Here is a 17,703-nt window from a genome sequence, read left to right as displayed (position 1 = left end):
TAGGTTTTTTAATGCCTTAATCTTCTCCATGTACTCTATGATCCAACTACATTGTGTGGAATGATAATAATTGAGGAGACAGATTCTGAGCTATGCAATTTGTTAGCAGATAAACATAAATTGGGCTGAAGGACCCTCAGCAGGAACAAAGACCTTGAATATAGATTTTTCACAGATTTTTTACATTAAAAAATAATACACAGGATACAAAACATGATATAGAATTACATATTCTTATTGGAGAAAAAATCTGAGACTTTCCAAGTTGGGAGGAGTAGAGTGAGTGAGTGGAATTTCCCCAAATCAGGTGATTTTCAGGACAACAGCAAAATGGAGGCTGTTTGCAAAGTGGAGTAAGTGTTGGTTCCCGCAATTCTTCCCTTCAATCCTCAGGCCAAATTTATAAAGTTTTTTATATGTTCATTATCAGCATTATACACCAAGAAATGAAGACTGGGGAGGGCCCTTTCAAATAGTTTAGAATAATAGCTAACATAGAGTCTGAGAACAGTAATGATGCATAAAACAAAGACCGTCTATTTTCCTATGGTGAATAATACACAATTCCCCTACAACCAAGTGAACCATGAGGAAGGATTTCACCAGGGGTCACTTGGCTTAGGCAAGTGCATTTCTGCTATAACCTTTTGGATTTTATGAAGGCTTGCCATGATTTCTTCTGATGGGTTAATGTAGGAATAAGAAGATGGATTGATCATAGCACAGGCTCCTCCCTGTAAGACCATACAATTTTGTAAGACCATTTGTGCTCATGAATTGATTTTGATTAGGAGGGTGGAGATGGACTCACTTGTAGCCTGAGTTTCTCAGTTTCAAATGAGAGGTTTCTAGCAGCGTGCTCTAGGGCTGCAACCCCTTTAAATGGAAATAGGGACCAGGGGATCTTCATCCCTAGCCCAAATTCCTTCACAGGTTTTGGATTGTATTCACATCTCTATTATCCCGGGTCTCTTATCTTTTTTGACATTTAAACCACTATGCTCCCAATTTTCTTGTAGTTTTCCTTCTCACTAGTCCTATGGTATGATTTAAGACTGATAAGACTACTAGCTGGGTCAAATAGACAATTCCACACATCCCAAATAAACATCGCTGCCACAAACAAAGAATTGTCCAAGGGCTACTAGGTCCCAAGGAACTTGAGAAAGGGGGGAATATTTAATTCCTCCAAGGTTTCAATCATTCTTATAGTATACATTTGTACTGAAGGTTGCATCATTCTTGATCCAGCTAGAGCCATTATAAGTAACATTGGCCAAAGAAATACACTGAGGTTTCTTGTCTTTAATTCCACCAAAGAGGCAGCTTTTAGCATGAATAAAAGGGTCTCCTTTGGTAATATCAGGAAAAGCAAAAGTCAGTCTTCGAATCTCCTAAATCTACCTGATTTCTTGGTGACACAGAAATGAAAACTCAGAAGGGGAATAAGTAATACAGTTCTGAATTTTATGGATCCCATCAAATTTGAAAAAAAAGCTTGTTTGTTATGAAGTTGGGTCAATGATCCTGATCCTTATTCGTTACCTTCTATTTTCCTTCAGGAGGCATAAATACTACATGTGGCTAAAGCAAAGGGTAGAAAACATACTTTCAAAGATGGTGTTTTAAGATATCCAGAGTCAATTGGTATGGGAGAATTTGATTTTCAGTAATAGGGAATACAATCCATTCATCAAGGTTGCTCTGACGGCTATGATGACAAACCCAGCACCCATAGGGCCCAATTGCTCTAAAATGATGCAAAACATGTTCTACATCACCATGAAGTTTACTAATAATATTAAGTCTTTTCCAATCCTGGGAGGAATGGATTTGGAAAGAGCAGCCAGTAAGAACATCAGCATTAAACAGCAACAAGGAAACGAGGAAGATTGAAAACATACCATGCGTATGGCGGTGAGGCCTAAAGCAACCGGTATTGTAAAAAGTATCCATTTTTCCCACAGTTGACAATTTTTCGTTCTCTAGATTAACTGTTACTATTAAGATAAAGCAAAGCAAAAAGATTTTTGGATACATTGCTCTCACTTGAAGCAGCAAGGGGCAGGTTTTATGTGGGCACAGTGTATCCAAGTGTCTTTTTCTCTGCTCTTTATCAGCAGTACTTTGAATGGGCCTTCCCAGGAGTGTTGAGTTCCATTACCCACTGGAAATTCTTGCTGTAGATCTTACCTCCAGTGTGAAAAGCATGTAATAAATGGTCCAAGGGCCCAGTCTGTACCGAAGCCCCCGTGTTGTGAAGTTCCCTCAGTTCTTTTTGTAATTCCTGTATGTAAGAAGCAAAAGAAGCATCTTTTCCCGGTAAGGGTGTTTACGTCAGGGAGAAAGGGTTGGCCTTTATAGGAGGATGACCAGAAAGAATTTCAAAAGGAGAAAGATGTAATGCCAACATCGGTCTGCTTCACAGATGACAAAAAGCAAGGGGGAGCGCTGTTGTTTAGTTGTATGGCCCCATTTGGGGTGTTTTTGGGAAAGATACTAGAGTAGTTTGCCATTTCCTTCTCCAGCCCATTTAATGGATGAGAAAACTGAGGTGAACAGGGTTAAGCAGTGGGTAGCAGGGCTGGACACTGAGTGCCTGGATAAAATATAATAATGAATAGTGCATAAGTCTTGTACAAATGATAAACTGATTGACCATTAGGCCCTGACTTGGCCTTCTTATCAGGGAGGATTGCAGTGTTACAAGGGAATTTATATAAAACAATAATACTTTGACCCACCAGAGACTCAATAGTGTAATGAGTGTAAAACCTTCAGTAGCCTCCCTGGACAGAGGGTACTGAGGAATGGATGGTGGAGGTGGAGGAGGCTCCCTTAGTCTGGATGGTGGCAGGGACAGTGGATGTTAACAAACTTACATCTAAGGATGAAATTGTCCAACAGTCCAACAGGGATGTCAGATGGAATCCCTAGACTAACATCAGGGAGTTCTGAACCAACACAGGGAAGAGAGAGAGAGAGAGAGAGAGAGAGAGAGAGAGAGAGAGAGAGAGAGGGATGGAGGGAGGGAGAGAGAGAGGAGAGAGAAGAGAGAAGAGAGAAAGAGAGAGAGAGTTAGTTGCAGGGAGTTGCAAGGAAAGAGATCCATTGGGGGAGCAAGGAATAGTGAATCTAATTTTACAAAGATCATAGCCTAACAGATTGACAGGAGAATTGGGCATGAGAAGAAAAGAATACTATATTGAGAAAAGACCAATAGTTACCAAGCAGGGAGACAATTTGGGGATCCAAAGCTTTGAGGCTTTCCTGAGATCCAATAGAGATCCCATAGAGATTCAGTAGAAGTACACTTAGAATCTGGGTTGGTTGTCAAAAATGAATTAGAAGCTCCAGTATCTAACAAGCAATCACAAATCACGTCATCACCTTTAAGGGAGACATATGGGGTTCACTGGTGTGGAGAGAGTTAGAGACTGGGATAGTTGGGGCAAGGACATCATTATCAGGAAAAATGAAAAGATCTTCATCAGAATCTATGGTCCCTGTGCCCTGATGCCAAAGACTCTCCATGAGTTCTTCTAGAGCCCCCACTATTTTTTATAACACCAGTATTGGGGGACAATGCTATCACAGTTTGTTGGTGCAGCGGATAGAGCAATGGGCCTGGAATCAGAAAGACCTGAGTTCAAATCCAACTTCAGACATTTACTTGCTGTGTGACCTTGGGCAAGTCACCTACCTTCTGTTTGCCTCCGTTTCCTCAACTGTAAAATGGGAATAACCTCACAGGGCTGTTGAGGATCAAATGAGATAATATTTGTAAAGTACTAGCACAGTACCTGGCACATAGTAGGAACCGTAGAAATGCTTGTCTCCTTCTCTGCCTTCTGTTTGACTTCAGGGACCACCTGGGCCAGCTTCCATATACTACCATGTGCATCAAGGAAGCCCTGCGTCTCTATCCTCCTGTTCCATCCATTGGCAGGGATATCACAGAGAACATCACCTTTCCAGATGGACGCTTCTTAAGAGCAGGTACCGTGCCTCCTACTTTTACTCCTGCTACATATTTGTGGGGCACCAGGTGGAAGGGTGGGAGGTTGGAGTAAATGACCCCACCCACTTCTGAGACAAGATCATTCGAGGTTTAAGATTATAAAGTTAGCTGGTTTTCTGCCCAATCTTGAGGTCCATGCTCCACTCTAGTTTCAAATGAGAATATATTTTATGGCAGACTTTATTTTTAAGTCCCGCCAGGCAGGCTCGCTTCCCTCTTGCCCCTGAGAAGGGACCATTCATGTCTCTTGTTTTCTGCTGACACCTATCACGCTTGGGTCAGTAATGTTCTGACCTGTTTAATCTTTGCTTCAAAGGGGATCTCAACCCAAAGGAATTTCCCGGACAGGTCAATGTACTGCACAGTGCTTAAACTCCTCCCCCTCCTTACTGACTCACTAAGGTTAGTCAGCAACACCAGGTTCCTCTCCCTCCAGATAAAGTAAGCCGAAATAGCAATGTGGTATTCAATGCTAAAAGTTACAATGGGAAAAGTCAAAGCGAGAACTCAGAAAGACCTTAGCTTAAAAAGGCCAAGGTCTCCACTGCATCAGGGGCCATCTTCAGTTGTCCTGATCTGTATCTGGCCACTGGACCCATATGGCTCTGGAGGACAAAGTGAAGCTGGGGACTTTACACATCCTGTGCCCCTCCCCACCCGCCCGCCCCACTCAAATCCATGACATCATCTTCTTGATGTCATGGTCCTCTTCGAGAATGAAGGACAAATCACACAACCACAACAGTCAAAATGACTCTCAAAGCTGAAGTCTCAGAGCTGGAAGTGACTATAAAAATTATCTTGTTGGATCTCCCCATTTTTTAGATAGGGAAACCAAGACCCAGGGAGAGGAAGGGAATTGTCCAAGGATCCATCCGTGTCACAAACATGTCCCACAGTTATCCCTTCAGTCCCTCTTAGCCCTTTATACTTTTTCCTTTCTAATCCAGAGATTACATGTCATGGCAGAGAAAACAGAAGTGAAATAAGAGTTGAAATCCATCATTGCCAGACTGTATACCCTGAACACTTTTTTCTTTTCCTAAAGAAAAACCTTTTAGGGTGGGGGAAGGACTTGGATCTCTCCCTCCCCTTGCCAACTTCCCCCACCAACCACTGCTTCGGGCTCCTTCTGAAAGCCCCAGTGCCACCACACCCAGTGAGACAGTGGAAAGGAGGCTGGACTTGGGGTCCAGAGACCCGGGCTCTAATCTCGCTTCAGGCACTTACTAGCAGTTTGTTAATCTGCAAACCCTTCTTTTCTTGTCTGAGATGGAGACGATACTGTAGCACTTGCTTCACAGGGTTGTTACCGTCAAATAATAAAGTATGTGCAATAACATTTGAAAAACTCAAAGCCTGGCACTAATAGCAATGATTATCGCTTCCCTCTGCCATTCTGGGGCCCTCAGTGAGGAAGCTAAGGGAGCTGGTCATAGCCCTGAAAGCAGGAAGACCCGAGTCCAAATTTGGCCTCTAACATTTACTAGTTGTGTGAACTTGGCCAAATAACAAGGTCTGCCTCAGTTTCATCAACTTCAAAATGGGGAATAATAATAGAACCTATCTAAAAAAGTTATTGTGAGGATCTAATAGTTAATATTTGTAAAACAAGCAAATAAACAAAAGCATTTAGCGCAGTGCTGGCAAACAGTAGGCACTACATAAATGTTTATTCCCTTCCCTTCTCCTAACTCCCACAAAACTGAACTTGGTCCATCTATTTGTAGCATGAGTCCCACTAGATTCTACAAGCCCTTGCCACCCCAGGTTCAGTGGGGTGTTTGGGGGTAAATAGAATTACACAAATACTAATTGAGCCCCTGTCTGGTGCATTCTTTGAACTAAACTGGGCAGGAACAATCTGCTTGAGCTGTACTCTGTATTCCTTCGTCTTGTGGAGGAGGAGGAGGAGGAAGAGGAGGAGGAGGAGGAGGAGGAGAAGGAGGAGAAGGAGGAGAAGGAGGAGGAAGAGGAGGTATTGATACTCTCACTCTTTTTTGGGCCTGCCTGGTCACTCATGATTTGGAGGCTAATAGGTGTCTTTTAGCTCTTTTGTTAGTGAGTTGGAGAAGCGAATGGCAAGGTACTCCAGCATCTCTGCCAAGAAAACACCCAGATGGGGTCATGGAGAGTGGGACATGACTGAAATGACTGAACATCAAAAGTTCTGGGTCAGGTCAATTGCCTTGAACCTTTAATAAACCTCACAGAGGCACCTGATAGCCCTGCAAAGGCAAGGGCAGAGCTGGCAACCTTTGCCTTCTACTCCTGCCCACTGCTGCCATTCCTGAGAAGGTCACTGTTTACCCTACATAGTTTTTTTTCTTTTTCTTTCTTTAGGAAACTCAGTTTCATTGCACATATATACTCTTCACCACAACCCCAGGGTGTGGCCAGATCCAGAAGTATGTTGGCCCCATAACGGGGATGGGACTCAGGGGAGGTGGTATGGATGTGTGTGCACTTTTTAGGGAGTTGGAGGAGCACCCTCCAAAGCTTGAGAGATGGACCCTCTCTGGCACTGTTAGCTCCTGAATCCTGTCTCTATTGGCTGCTATCTTAAGAGTTGGCCAGTTCAAGATAGAATGAATCAGCATGGGATGTGTGTGTGTGTGTGTGTGTGTGGTGACGGGGTGAATGGCCCCCAGCCTAACTCCACTGACCTGGGTTGCACATGTGAACAGCCCCCAGCCCAACTCCACTGATGGCAGGGAGAAGGGTGGGGTGTGTGTGAACAGCCCCCAAACCAGCTCCACTGACCCAAGGGCTCGTTCAGTCCTCTCCGCTTCTCCCCTGAGAACTTGACCCTCCAGCATTCCCATGCCTACCTGCCCTTCTCTGCAGGACCCAGGTGAGTCAGTGTGACCACACGAGTTCCTTTAGAGTAAATAGGTGTTGAATGAATAAATGAGCAATGAATGAATGAATGAAGCGAATGAATGAATGAAATACTGAATAAGTGACCTTTAGAGTCAGACACAGAAGGTGGGGGTGAGTGTAGGTTACCTTCCAGATCCTGAATGGAAGAGAAACCAGCAAGGGAAGCTACACCAAGCCTGCAAAAGCTGAGGTTGTACAGTAGATAGAGTGCTGAGCCTGGAGTCAGGAAGATCTGAGTTCAAGTGTGACCTCAGACACTTAATATCTGTGTGACTTCTGTCTACCTCAGTTTTCTCAACTGTAAGATGGGGATACTGGTACCTATCTCACAGGGTTGTTGTGAAGATCAAATGAGATACTCTTTTTAAAACACTTAGCATAGTGCCCAGCATATAGTAGGTGCTTAATAAAGGCTTGTTCCCTTCACACCAGTTTGTTTCTGTCAGAGCTCTTCTGAGCAGGAGTCCTGGATAGGTGGTAGGCTTCATCTAGCCTTTGTTAGTCAAGAGATGTCCTGGCCGTGAGTGTTGGCACCCCTCTATCCTTTGGGACTCAAAAGCCCAAAGCAGTAGGCTGGTGTTCTCCCCATCTCTAAAGTTAGCATTTCTTTGAGTGGCTTGTTCCCAAGGTCTGCTATGGTTACACCAGATCCTGGTGGGGAATCCATTCTCTGAGTAACACCTCTCATACAACACATTAGCTTCTCTTCAACACAGATACTTCTCATCCCTGGTTGGATTTGCCTGCACGTCTCTGGTGAAAAGATCTGTTGCTAGTAATGTGTATGACTGATGTTTTCACTGTCTCTTTCCAGAGTTCAGCTCTAAAGGCTGGCTAAGGCTTAAAGCATTTCTTTGAATACACCGAGCCTCAAGCTTCTCACTTCCTAGTGGCCTCTTGAACCAGGAAAATTGGTTCCTTAGTAACTCTAGGGACCTTTCTCGACCTATCCATTGAAAGTATTCATGCAGTACTATTGGAGCCATAGAATAATATGCATTCAGTAGCATCACCAGCTTCTGGGCACCATATGTGTGATCAGTCACATTCAGGTAGAGTGTTCTACCGAGTGGCTCCAACGCCTGCTATTGTCTCAATGGGAGGGTGCCTGCTTGGGACTGAAACTTGAGTCCTTTGGTATCACGGCTTTATTTCTTGGATCACTTCTCATAGTCTTTGACCCCAGCCATTTGTCATCTACAGACAACCAGGGCAGTGAAGGCCCCTTCAGTGAAACAAAGTTCACACTCACTGATGACATATTCTCTGGTGGAAATCTTCCTATCTCAGTCACACTTCCATTTGTCTGTGGCCCACATAGAACTTCATCTTTTCTTTCAGTATCACCATCACATGGCCTCTGAGACAGAGCAATTACAGCCACATTGTTCTTCCTTGGTTAGTGATATCTGCTGAATTCACAGAGGGCTAGCCATCTGTGGCAAGTCCCTTCTAACTCAGTGTGGTCAAAATTCAGATCAGAGGTTTGTTGTAAGTTCACACTCAGAAGGTTAATTCTAGACATATGGGCTTTGAACTTTTCAGTGACTACCTGCTTCTAAGCCAAGAACTTCAGTTGTGGTGTGGCACTGTGGGGACTAAAATTATTCAGCCTACAATAAGGAAGACTGAGGCAGAGCTCTGAGCCAATGGCACTTTATTAAAGGGTCCATGGTGACCTCTAATGAAGTGAACCTCATATCTTTCTCACAATCTGAGATGCCACCTCCTTCCAGGATCCTGTTTTTATAGGGTTAGATATCTAAACATTCAAGAACAGCAATACAAAAATCTGAATAATTCCATTTGTTGACATACGATACATAGGCTAAGAAAAGCAAAAAATAGTCTGTCAGCTGGGTGATGAGGTGGGTAAAGCAAGAAATATCTGCCAAGGTGGTCACAAGATGGATGGGCTCCTCTTTAGGTTAGGTGGGAGCTATACACATACCACACCACCACCCATGCTTGGTTTGGTCATGGAATTTGAGCAAAACAGGATGGAGATACCTCTGTCAGCATCCTTATGGTTGTGAAAATGAGCTCCACAGCTGGTAACAAGTGATGCACATTAAAGTTTGAGGACTGTTATAGGGTCCTTCTGTTAGGGCCTTATATTCCTACTTGTCTTGTACAAAGTATGGATTAATACATTGCTTATTCTTACCCAAATATGCAAAAAGAGGCATGGCAAAATACAGTATATCATTAGCTGATAGACCTTACTCTTCAGGGCCCAAAAATGGAGGGGGGTCACAGATTGAGTGAAGTATGGGGTGTCTCCACTGACTGAATGATCATAAGATAGTCACTTGCTCCTGTTGGACAAGAGAGAATGGTCCGGAGACACAAAAATAAATTTGGGGGACTTTCCATGTAGTTGAGTCACCTCTGCCACACTGGGCTTGGTCACCATAAGAAGGAAAAACAAGGATGGAGGGCCTCTAGTTAACTTCCTATGATTAAGCAAGTGAATTTATGATCTGCAGTTCACAGCTCTGGGGCCTAATATACAGAACTTATCATCACTACCCCCATGGAATCCAATCAGATTAAATAATACTGATTGTAATAGAGTAGAGATCCTCAATGAATCAACTTTCTCAGGGCCCTGTGTCTCACTGAGTTCTCTTTTAGCAAAAGCAACTAATTTCTGGCAATCCTTTGGGAGACAGCTGTTGCCAAATCCAACAGACTGGCATCCATATGCAGGATGAAAGGCTTGCTTAGATCTACACAGGCTAACACCAATGCGTGAGTGAGGCAGTTGACCAAGTCTTTGAAAGAATGTTCACGTTTATCTATCCATTGGTCTCCAAATGGTTTTATAGGTTTTAAAATGATTCGGCCTTTCTGCTGCTAATTTTCTTCAATCATGTATGGGGAAGTGTGGTTTGGAAGTGGAAACATAGCTCTTAATACATTTGTAGCACTGACCGCCACATCCTAGAAAGTTCTTAGACTTTGGAGGCTCTGGGGACATGGACAATTCAGAAGTTTTTCCATCTCCTCTGGGTCAGTGCTCATATGATGCTATGTGACCCATATACCTGATAGAGGGTTATGAAGTGGTCACTTGTCAACTGATAGCTTCCAACCAGCTTTTTTTTTGGTAAGACAGTACAACATTTTAATCCAACTTTTATGTTCTTTCAGTGTCTTAGATAGATAGATAGGTAAGTAGATGGAGAGGAAGATGACAGAACATTTAGTAAGCACTTACTGTGTGCCAGGCACTGTGCTAAGCACTGGGAATACAAATATGAGCAAAAAGAAACAGTTCATGTCCTCAAGGAGCTTACATTCGAATGGGGATAGACAGCACGTGAAAGAGAGATGAAAAGCAGACTTGGGGTGGGGGAGGGGTCACCCATGGAGTGATAGGCTGGTCTTTCCAATGACAATGAGGTCTCTAGATACACCAGCAGTTTGGGGGTAATTCATGTTTGACTACCTTTCCTAGCACTAGGTGGAAAGCGGCAGTTGCCACTTCGGGGCACACTCTCAAACAGGTGAGATCCAACTGGACAGATGAAAGCAATTTCTTTGAATTCTCTTTGCTGTAGGAATTGGACAGTGCCTATTGCCTCCTGGTGGCCATTATTGGGATTGCAAGCAGTGCCCAGGAAATTCTGATTCAGATCCTACAAACATTTATCTATCAGTCAAACGCTGTGCCAGGTGTTTAGGAACATAAAGACATACTGCCACTGGGAATGATTTAGAAGAGAAAGTAAGCATTTGAGAGTCTAATGTGTGTGGCCTCGAGGTCACATGTGGCCCTCTAGGTCCTCAAGTGCAGTCCTTTGACTGAATCCCAACTTCACAGAATAAATCCCCTTAATAAAAGGATTTGTCCCATAAAACTTGGACTTCATCAAAAGGCCACACCTGAGGACCTAGAAGGCCACATGTGGCCTCAAGGCCACAGGTTCCCCATCCCTAGTCTAATGCTTCTTGAATTCAGAGGGAAACAGAGAATCTAAAATGAGTGAATAAGGCAGGGGTAGATCCAGATCTTTCTGTGGAATGAGGGAGGGCTAGGGAAAGAGCTGAGTTTTCCCCAGGATCACCCCTGGGGGATGGAGGAGGTGTCAGTGGCTCTTTCCTGGCCTGTCCTCCATTAGCAGTTCAGGTTTCACCTGGGACATCTCTGGGGCTTGACTTGTGCTGTTCATTCCAGTTCTAGAATCATCACAGTCAAGCCAGGAAGTTGTTTCTCCAGGGCTTTACATTCATCTCTATCTTTTTTTTGTTTGTAATTTAAAAAACACTTAAATAAAAAATAAGAAGAGAGAAAAGAAACAAACTTAAATATTAAAACTAAAATAATACAAAATAAGAAAAGAAAAAAAAGCATTGCCATGTGCACAGTAGAACATGAGAAAGGATTCAAAATATACAGCAATAAATTTCCATTTCAAGAAAGCTTATATAATAAATACCATACATTATGTTGAGAACTGTCCATCTTTTCTTTGCTTCTTTGTTCTTTTTTGTTCTCTGCTGTGCACTTTTTACTTTGTTCTTTTCCCCCTTCCCCCTTCCCCCCAGATACAATTAAGGGCAGACATATACACACACATACACACACATATAGACATATACACACAAAGAAATACACATATACCCGTATATCCTTAGATATTATAATTATAATCACATATAGACATATACATTCATATACATCTATGTAAGACTGTACTGTACTTATTCTCTGTTTCTCTGAGGGTAGCTAACCTCTTCCTTAATAAGTCTCAGTCTTTCCATATTTTTCCAAGTCCACCAACTCATCGTCTCCTACACCACAGCACTATTCCAACCTTATCCTATCTACTTGTTTTAAATCGTCCAAAGCAATATCTATAAATAGTCCAAAGCAATATCTATGGTGGACACAGTGTAATTTCCCTAGTTTTCTCTTTTGATTAAATCTATTTTAGCCTTAACTTTGTCTGAGATCATGATCACCACCCCTGATACTTTCTCCCTAACAAATTCTCCTGATCTTTATTTTATGTTTGTGTGTCTCTTATTTCCTATCCCTCCTGACTCCTCTATTTTACTTCTACCCACTACCTTGCTCTCCTATCACCCTCCTAGGATCCCTCCCATTCCCATTAATCTAAATCCTCTTCCCATTAATCTAAATACCCTTCTATACCTCCCCTTTAACCTATTCCCTCACCCTCCCCTGTAAAGATCCTTCCCTTATTTTTTCCCCTTTCTCTATCCCCTTAGTGTTTTATTTCTTTCTGAATTTAGAAGACTTTTATACCCTTCTAGATACATATGTATTGTTCCCTCTTGAACGCATTCCTGATGAAAACGGGTTTTCAGAACTACCAGCCTTCCTCCCCCATCTAATTCCTCTGTGTCAGTTCTTCCTCTGGCACCTCATTTGTATAAGATAATTGCTCTTTTTAGCTGTTCCTAAATGATTTAAAATCCTATCATACTAAGGTCTACCCCAATCTTCCTTATGAACTACCCAATTACTAATAACAATCTTAGACGTATGTTTTACAATTTACATATTTGAAAGGTAAACAGTCTGTCCTTATTGATTCCCTTGTAATTAGTTTTTCATATGCACTTTATATTTTTCTCTTGGCTCTTGTATGTCAAGTCTTCTATTAAGTTCAGGTTTTTAAAAAAAAAATCCTGAAAGTCTGACAATTCATTAAATGTCCACTTTTTTCATTCAGGATTAAACTTAGCTTTGCAGGGTATGATATTTTCAGCTGGAACCCCAGTTTTTTTGCTTTTTGATGTATAGTATTTCTGCGGTCTTTGAGTATTATGGCTGCTAGGTCTTGTGTGATTCTAATTGTGGCACTGCCATATTTAAACTGTTTTTTTTTCTTGTTGCTCATAATGTTTTTTTTTCCTTGAGCAGGGGTTTTGGAACTAACTACAACATTCCTGTGGGTTTTCTCCATAGGATCTTCTTCAGGTGCTGATTGGTGGATTCTATTTCTATTTTCCCCTCTTGTTCTAATGCTTCAGGACAATTTTCTTTAATTCCTTCTTGTATTATTGTATCAAGATTCTTTTTTTAATCATAGCTTTCAGGTAGTCCAATTATTATGTTTTCTCTTCTTGTTCTGTTGTCCAGATCAGGTGTTTTTCTTATGAAATGTTTTACATTCTATTCTATTTTTTCATTCCTTATATTTTGTTTTATTACTTCTTGATCTCTTATAACTTTGCTATGAAAATCAAATGAACCATCACTATGATCCAGTTTTTCCTTAAATTTACACTCAGCAATGTGGTTGGGATGAATCTGGCTCAGAACTATGAAATTCTAAACTTGGACAAAAAGCTTGAAGATGCAAAAAAAAGTTGGAAACTCTTAACCCTTAATATCAACTCTAGCAATGTCTTATGGATGTTTTGATCATGACCTTGAGAGGATATATTTTATTTGAACTAAAAAAGAAAGACAGTCCTTGTCCTTGTTAAGCTTACATTTTACTGAGGGAAGGCAACATATAAACGGGAGCCGAAAAGCAGTCTTTTCTTAACCCTTATTCTCATCTCTAGGACTGGGTGATTTTCTTTACCCTGAGATACACTGAGCTGCTCTTAAATTAAAATGCATCCATCACATTAAAACTACCTTTGGTTACCACGCCCCCCCGCCCCCACCTCAACTCCTCTGGCCCTTCTACCTGCTTTGGAGAATGTGAGACTTGAATCAAGGAAACATTAGTTCTGATTTCTAGTTTCTCCTCTTCCCTCAGAATTCTAATTCTAGAATTATAAACTAGAAATACAGAATTAAAGAGGTAAGAGGAGGGGCCAATTATCAAAAGTAGTATTTCCTAGTCAAGTCCCATGATTCAAGTCTCAGACTCTCCCTGGTGGATGCATTTTAGCTTAAAACATGTAAATAGCATATACTTTACAATGTTCTCTCCCCTATTAATGTACAAGTTCCTTGAGAGTAGGGACTCCCTTTTGCCTTTTCTCATATTCCTAACATTTAGCATAGTGCATGGCATGGAGGAAATGTTTAACAAATGCTTGCCTTTGACTGACTATTTAAATGTCAGCAATTATTTGGTTTTCTGGGAGCACAGAGTATATAAAGTTGTAGTGGTGGGAGCTCAGTGTTTCTACCATAAGAAATGTAGCTCAGTGCAGCTGTGAGAGTGAGAAGAAAGAATCTACTACTGAAAGTCCCAAGGACAAGCCTCCAGTCTCTTTTTAATGTTGAACCTGCCCAAACTGATCTCATGAAAATAGAAGGCCAAGGTTTTTTTTTTTTTTTTTTTTTTTTTTGCTGGTTTTGTTATGCTGGTTCATTTTACTGCTGCTACTTTTTTAGGAAGGAGGAAAATATATAGAGCTAATCAAAAGTCCATCTGTGATAAAGTAATATAGCTGTAGGGTGGAGTACCCCTGGGTGACTTTTCTAATTTGTCTGTGTTGTGTTTTGCTGTGTTGTGTGTGTCACTGGGGACATCTTGGATGTTGGGCCACGTCAAGAGTTGCCTGAGGTCTTGTGCAAAGAGAATATGGAAATGTTTGGTGGTGACAAGCCTTGGACACAAGGTTAATGTCAGATGTATAACCGATAACATTTGTTGGTCTCTTCCCCTTAATCTTGGACATCCCTGCCCAGGGCCAAGGGCCCTGGTAGTCAATCTAGAAATGTGGCTGAGACCAGGCTGTGGGAAGTCTTGAATGCTAGAATGGGTGATTGAGATTGGATGAATCTCTGCTAGATTTTGTGCTAAGGGAACTTGGAACCTCTTCTCTCTCCTTGTCTCCTCCATCTTTCTAGGAACTGCATTGGACAGAAGTTTGCCATGAATGAAATGAAGGTGGTTGTTGCGCTGACCCTGCTCTTATTTGAGCTGAAGCCAGACACCATGAAGCCTCCCCTGCCTATTTCAAAGCTGGTTCTCAGGTCCCTAAATGGGATCCTCCTCTGGATTAAAAGACTCCCCTAACACTGCCCCAGAGAACAGAGGATGAGGATTCTTCCTTTTCTGTCGGTCATCGGTCTAACTGCCCAGCTAGGGTCTTCTGTTGTTTCCCTCTTTCACTCTTGGCTTTATTAAAGATCCCACAGACTAGAATCCAGATCATTGGGGGGTCATCCCTTCTCCTGGAAATGTGGAGAGGAAAAATAATAAGGGTGGTGAGGGAATGATGGGAGAGAAGAAGAGCAAGAGAGAAAGGATGGAAGGAAGAAGGAGGGAGGAAGGGGAAGTCAAAAGCCACCTGGATGTTTGGGTTCCATTTTAGGGATAAACTTCGTGACAGATGTTGAACATTCAATGGAGGGTAACAGGTATGGGAAGGGCACTTGAGACCATGGCTTGAATGAACTGGATGTGTTCAGCTTGAAGAAGAGAAGATGTAGTGGGAGACATGGGGAACATTTTCAAGAACTTGAAGGGCTGTCATGTAGAAGAGGGATTTGATTTGGTCTCCTTGGCCCTAGAGGACAGAACTAGGAACAGTGTGTGTGTGTGTGTGTGTGTGTGTGTGTGTAAGGGGAGTAGGGGTGAAGTTGGTGTAACAACAATGTTGCTAGCAGCTGCTGTGGGGGCTATAAGACCAACAACACCAGCACACAGAAGAGTTGCCAGCACAGGTTCTTTGATCTGCTTTTCTAAGGAAAGCAACTTTAAGGGGTTAACAATCTCACTTTAATCATGTGTATATATATATATATATATATATATATATATATATATATATATATATATATATATTTATATAAAATTCACTTAGTTCGGGAGGAAAAGCCAGCACCCTGAACTTCAGAGCAAATACAAACAGAAATTACAGACAGGAAATATCAACAGATCAAATAACACAAACCAATAGACAGGCTTCTAGCTTTCTGTCCAACATCTCAGTACATAGTTACCAGGGAAGTGCCAACATCTGGATTTTCAAGCCGGGGGGCTCTTAACAATGGCTGCCCAGAGTCTCTTCTAGTCAAATCACATGACACTCTTCCAGTGAGTGAGAGCCCCAAACAAAACACTAGCCTGCTGAGTTTATCTACCCTATTCAGGGTCAAAGGATATCACACAACCATGTGACTCAAACCTATGTGAACTAAACTTTCTCATTTCTTAAGCAGGTCATCAAATCCTGGATTTAATCAAAGAAACAAAGGCCAGACTCATAAAGGCACTTGATTACCTAAGTGCTCCAAAAGAGAAAACAGTAAAAAAAGTCCCACCTTAATTACCAATACAATTGGGCATTTAAAGCCTGTCACAGTCTGGATCTTCTTTCTAGGCAAATATCACATTATACTACTTTAGATATTCCATATGCCAGTCTAACTGAGCCGTTGCTGCTTTTCACACGTGACTCACTTCCCACCTCCATTCCTTTGTATAGGCTATCCCCAATGCCTAAATGTACTCTGTCTTCAGTTCAGTCTTTGGAATCCTTAGCTTCCTCCACAAGGCTCAGCTGAGGGACCCCTTCCTCCACGAAGCCTTTCCCAATCCCCCAACTGCTTTGCCTTCCCCCTCCCCCTTTACTTTGGGTACACATTGTAACCCCTGAGGGAAGGGAGTGTCTTGCCTTTGTCTTGGTATCCCCAGCACTGGGTGCAGAGGCTGGCACAGAATAGGTGCTTAATAAAGGTTTGTTGGATTGTATTTTAAATCTCCTGGGGACTATCTGCAATCCCAAGAGTGGCCACCAGATGACAGTAGTGCCTTAGTCAATTGACAAGCTTTTTTTTTTTTTTTTTTTTTAGCACTTACGTGCCAGTCAATCCCTAGGCTAAGCACTGGGTATGCAAAGAAAAGTAAAAAGTCTCTGCCCTCAAGGATCTTTCATCCTAATTGGGGTGGATGAAAGCCTAGACACTAGCTACACTCCAGAAACATACAGAGTGGATGGAAGGGAATCTTGGAGGGGATGAGTCCAGAAGCTGCCACCCTCTAACAAAGGCCCCCTGTAGCACTTAGCATTTGCATTGAGTTTTGAAGGAAGCCAAAGGTTTTAAGAGGCAGGTGTGAGAAGGGAGAACATTTTGGAGTGCTTAAGGAACTTGATCCATTCTTTTCTCCATATGCTTCAAACACCCATGAAGTACTATGTGCATACCCTGGGCTGGCACTGGAGGAGACCCCAATTTTAAATTAGATCCAATGGCTGCCCTTGGGGAACTCACAGTTGTGGAGGGATATGATAGCAGTGCAAAGTTATAAGGCAGTGCAATAATATTTTGTGAGAATATAGTAAGAAGAGCTATAGTAAATCTAACCCTTGAATCCTACTACCTCCTCCCCCCATTCCAACCTCAGCCTCTACCTTCATAATGCCTTTTCTTACACATGAACTTCAAGTGCCCATCACATCTTCTGAGCCTGTGAGAACACTTGGCTTGTACCTGTCTGATGGTCCTTACGATGCCCTGATCTGATTGTTGGTGGGAGTTTTTTTAATCTCTTCACATGATTTTATTGATGTACAGATCTCCTGGTAGGGAAACTTCCTCTGTTGTTACAGATGCACAAGGAGTCTTTGTAACTTTCAGTCTTAGTTTCTTGGGCCACTGGTTGATGCTGGTTGATGGAATGACTTGCTCTGAGTCACAGGGTCGGGATGTCAGAGGGAGAACTGAGCCATCCACTATACCACTGTCCTTTTGGATACTTCATAATTTTCTCCACTCCAAGCCTCAGCTTATTAATCTGTAAAATGAGAATACTACTACTACCACTACTACTACTACTACTATCCTTACTTCACAGGGTAGATGTTGCAAAATTTGCGGATTAATCAACAAAACTTTTTTTTAACAC

The 17,703-nt window shown here is 42.2% G+C and overlaps 1 protein-coding gene across 2 annotated transcripts in view; it reads left to right on the top strand.

Moving 5' to 3' along the window:
* Positions 1-15,001, top strand: part of LOC118847820 (cytochrome P450 4A11-like) — a 38,239-nt gene extending 23,238 nt beyond the window's left edge. Inside the window, exons 9-12 of one of the 2 annotated variants that reach the window (XM_036756454.1) lie at positions 3,866-3,999; positions 6,365-6,431; positions 6,795-6,875; positions 14,700-15,001. In XM_036756454.1, coding sequence (XP_036612349.1) covers positions 3,866-3,999; positions 6,365-6,431; positions 6,795-6,875; positions 14,700-14,868 — 451 coding nt within the window. In that variant the 3' untranslated portion in view covers positions 14,869-15,001. The remainder of the gene's footprint in view (positions 1-3,865; positions 4,000-6,364; positions 6,432-6,794; positions 6,876-14,699) is intronic. The other variant, XM_036756455.1, reaches the window with a different exon arrangement.
* The last annotated feature ends 2,702 nt before the right edge of the window (positions 15,002-17,703 follow it).

This window comes from Trichosurus vulpecula, chromosome 4, assembly GCF_011100635.1.
Source record: "Trichosurus vulpecula isolate mTriVul1 chromosome 4, mTriVul1.pri, whole genome shotgun sequence".
NCBI classification, from domain to species: Eukaryota; Metazoa; Chordata; class Mammalia; order Diprotodontia; family Phalangeridae; genus Trichosurus; species Trichosurus vulpecula.
The sequence above is the reverse complement of the archived record's forward strand: the minus strand, read 5'-3'. Positions and strand labels throughout refer to the sequence as shown.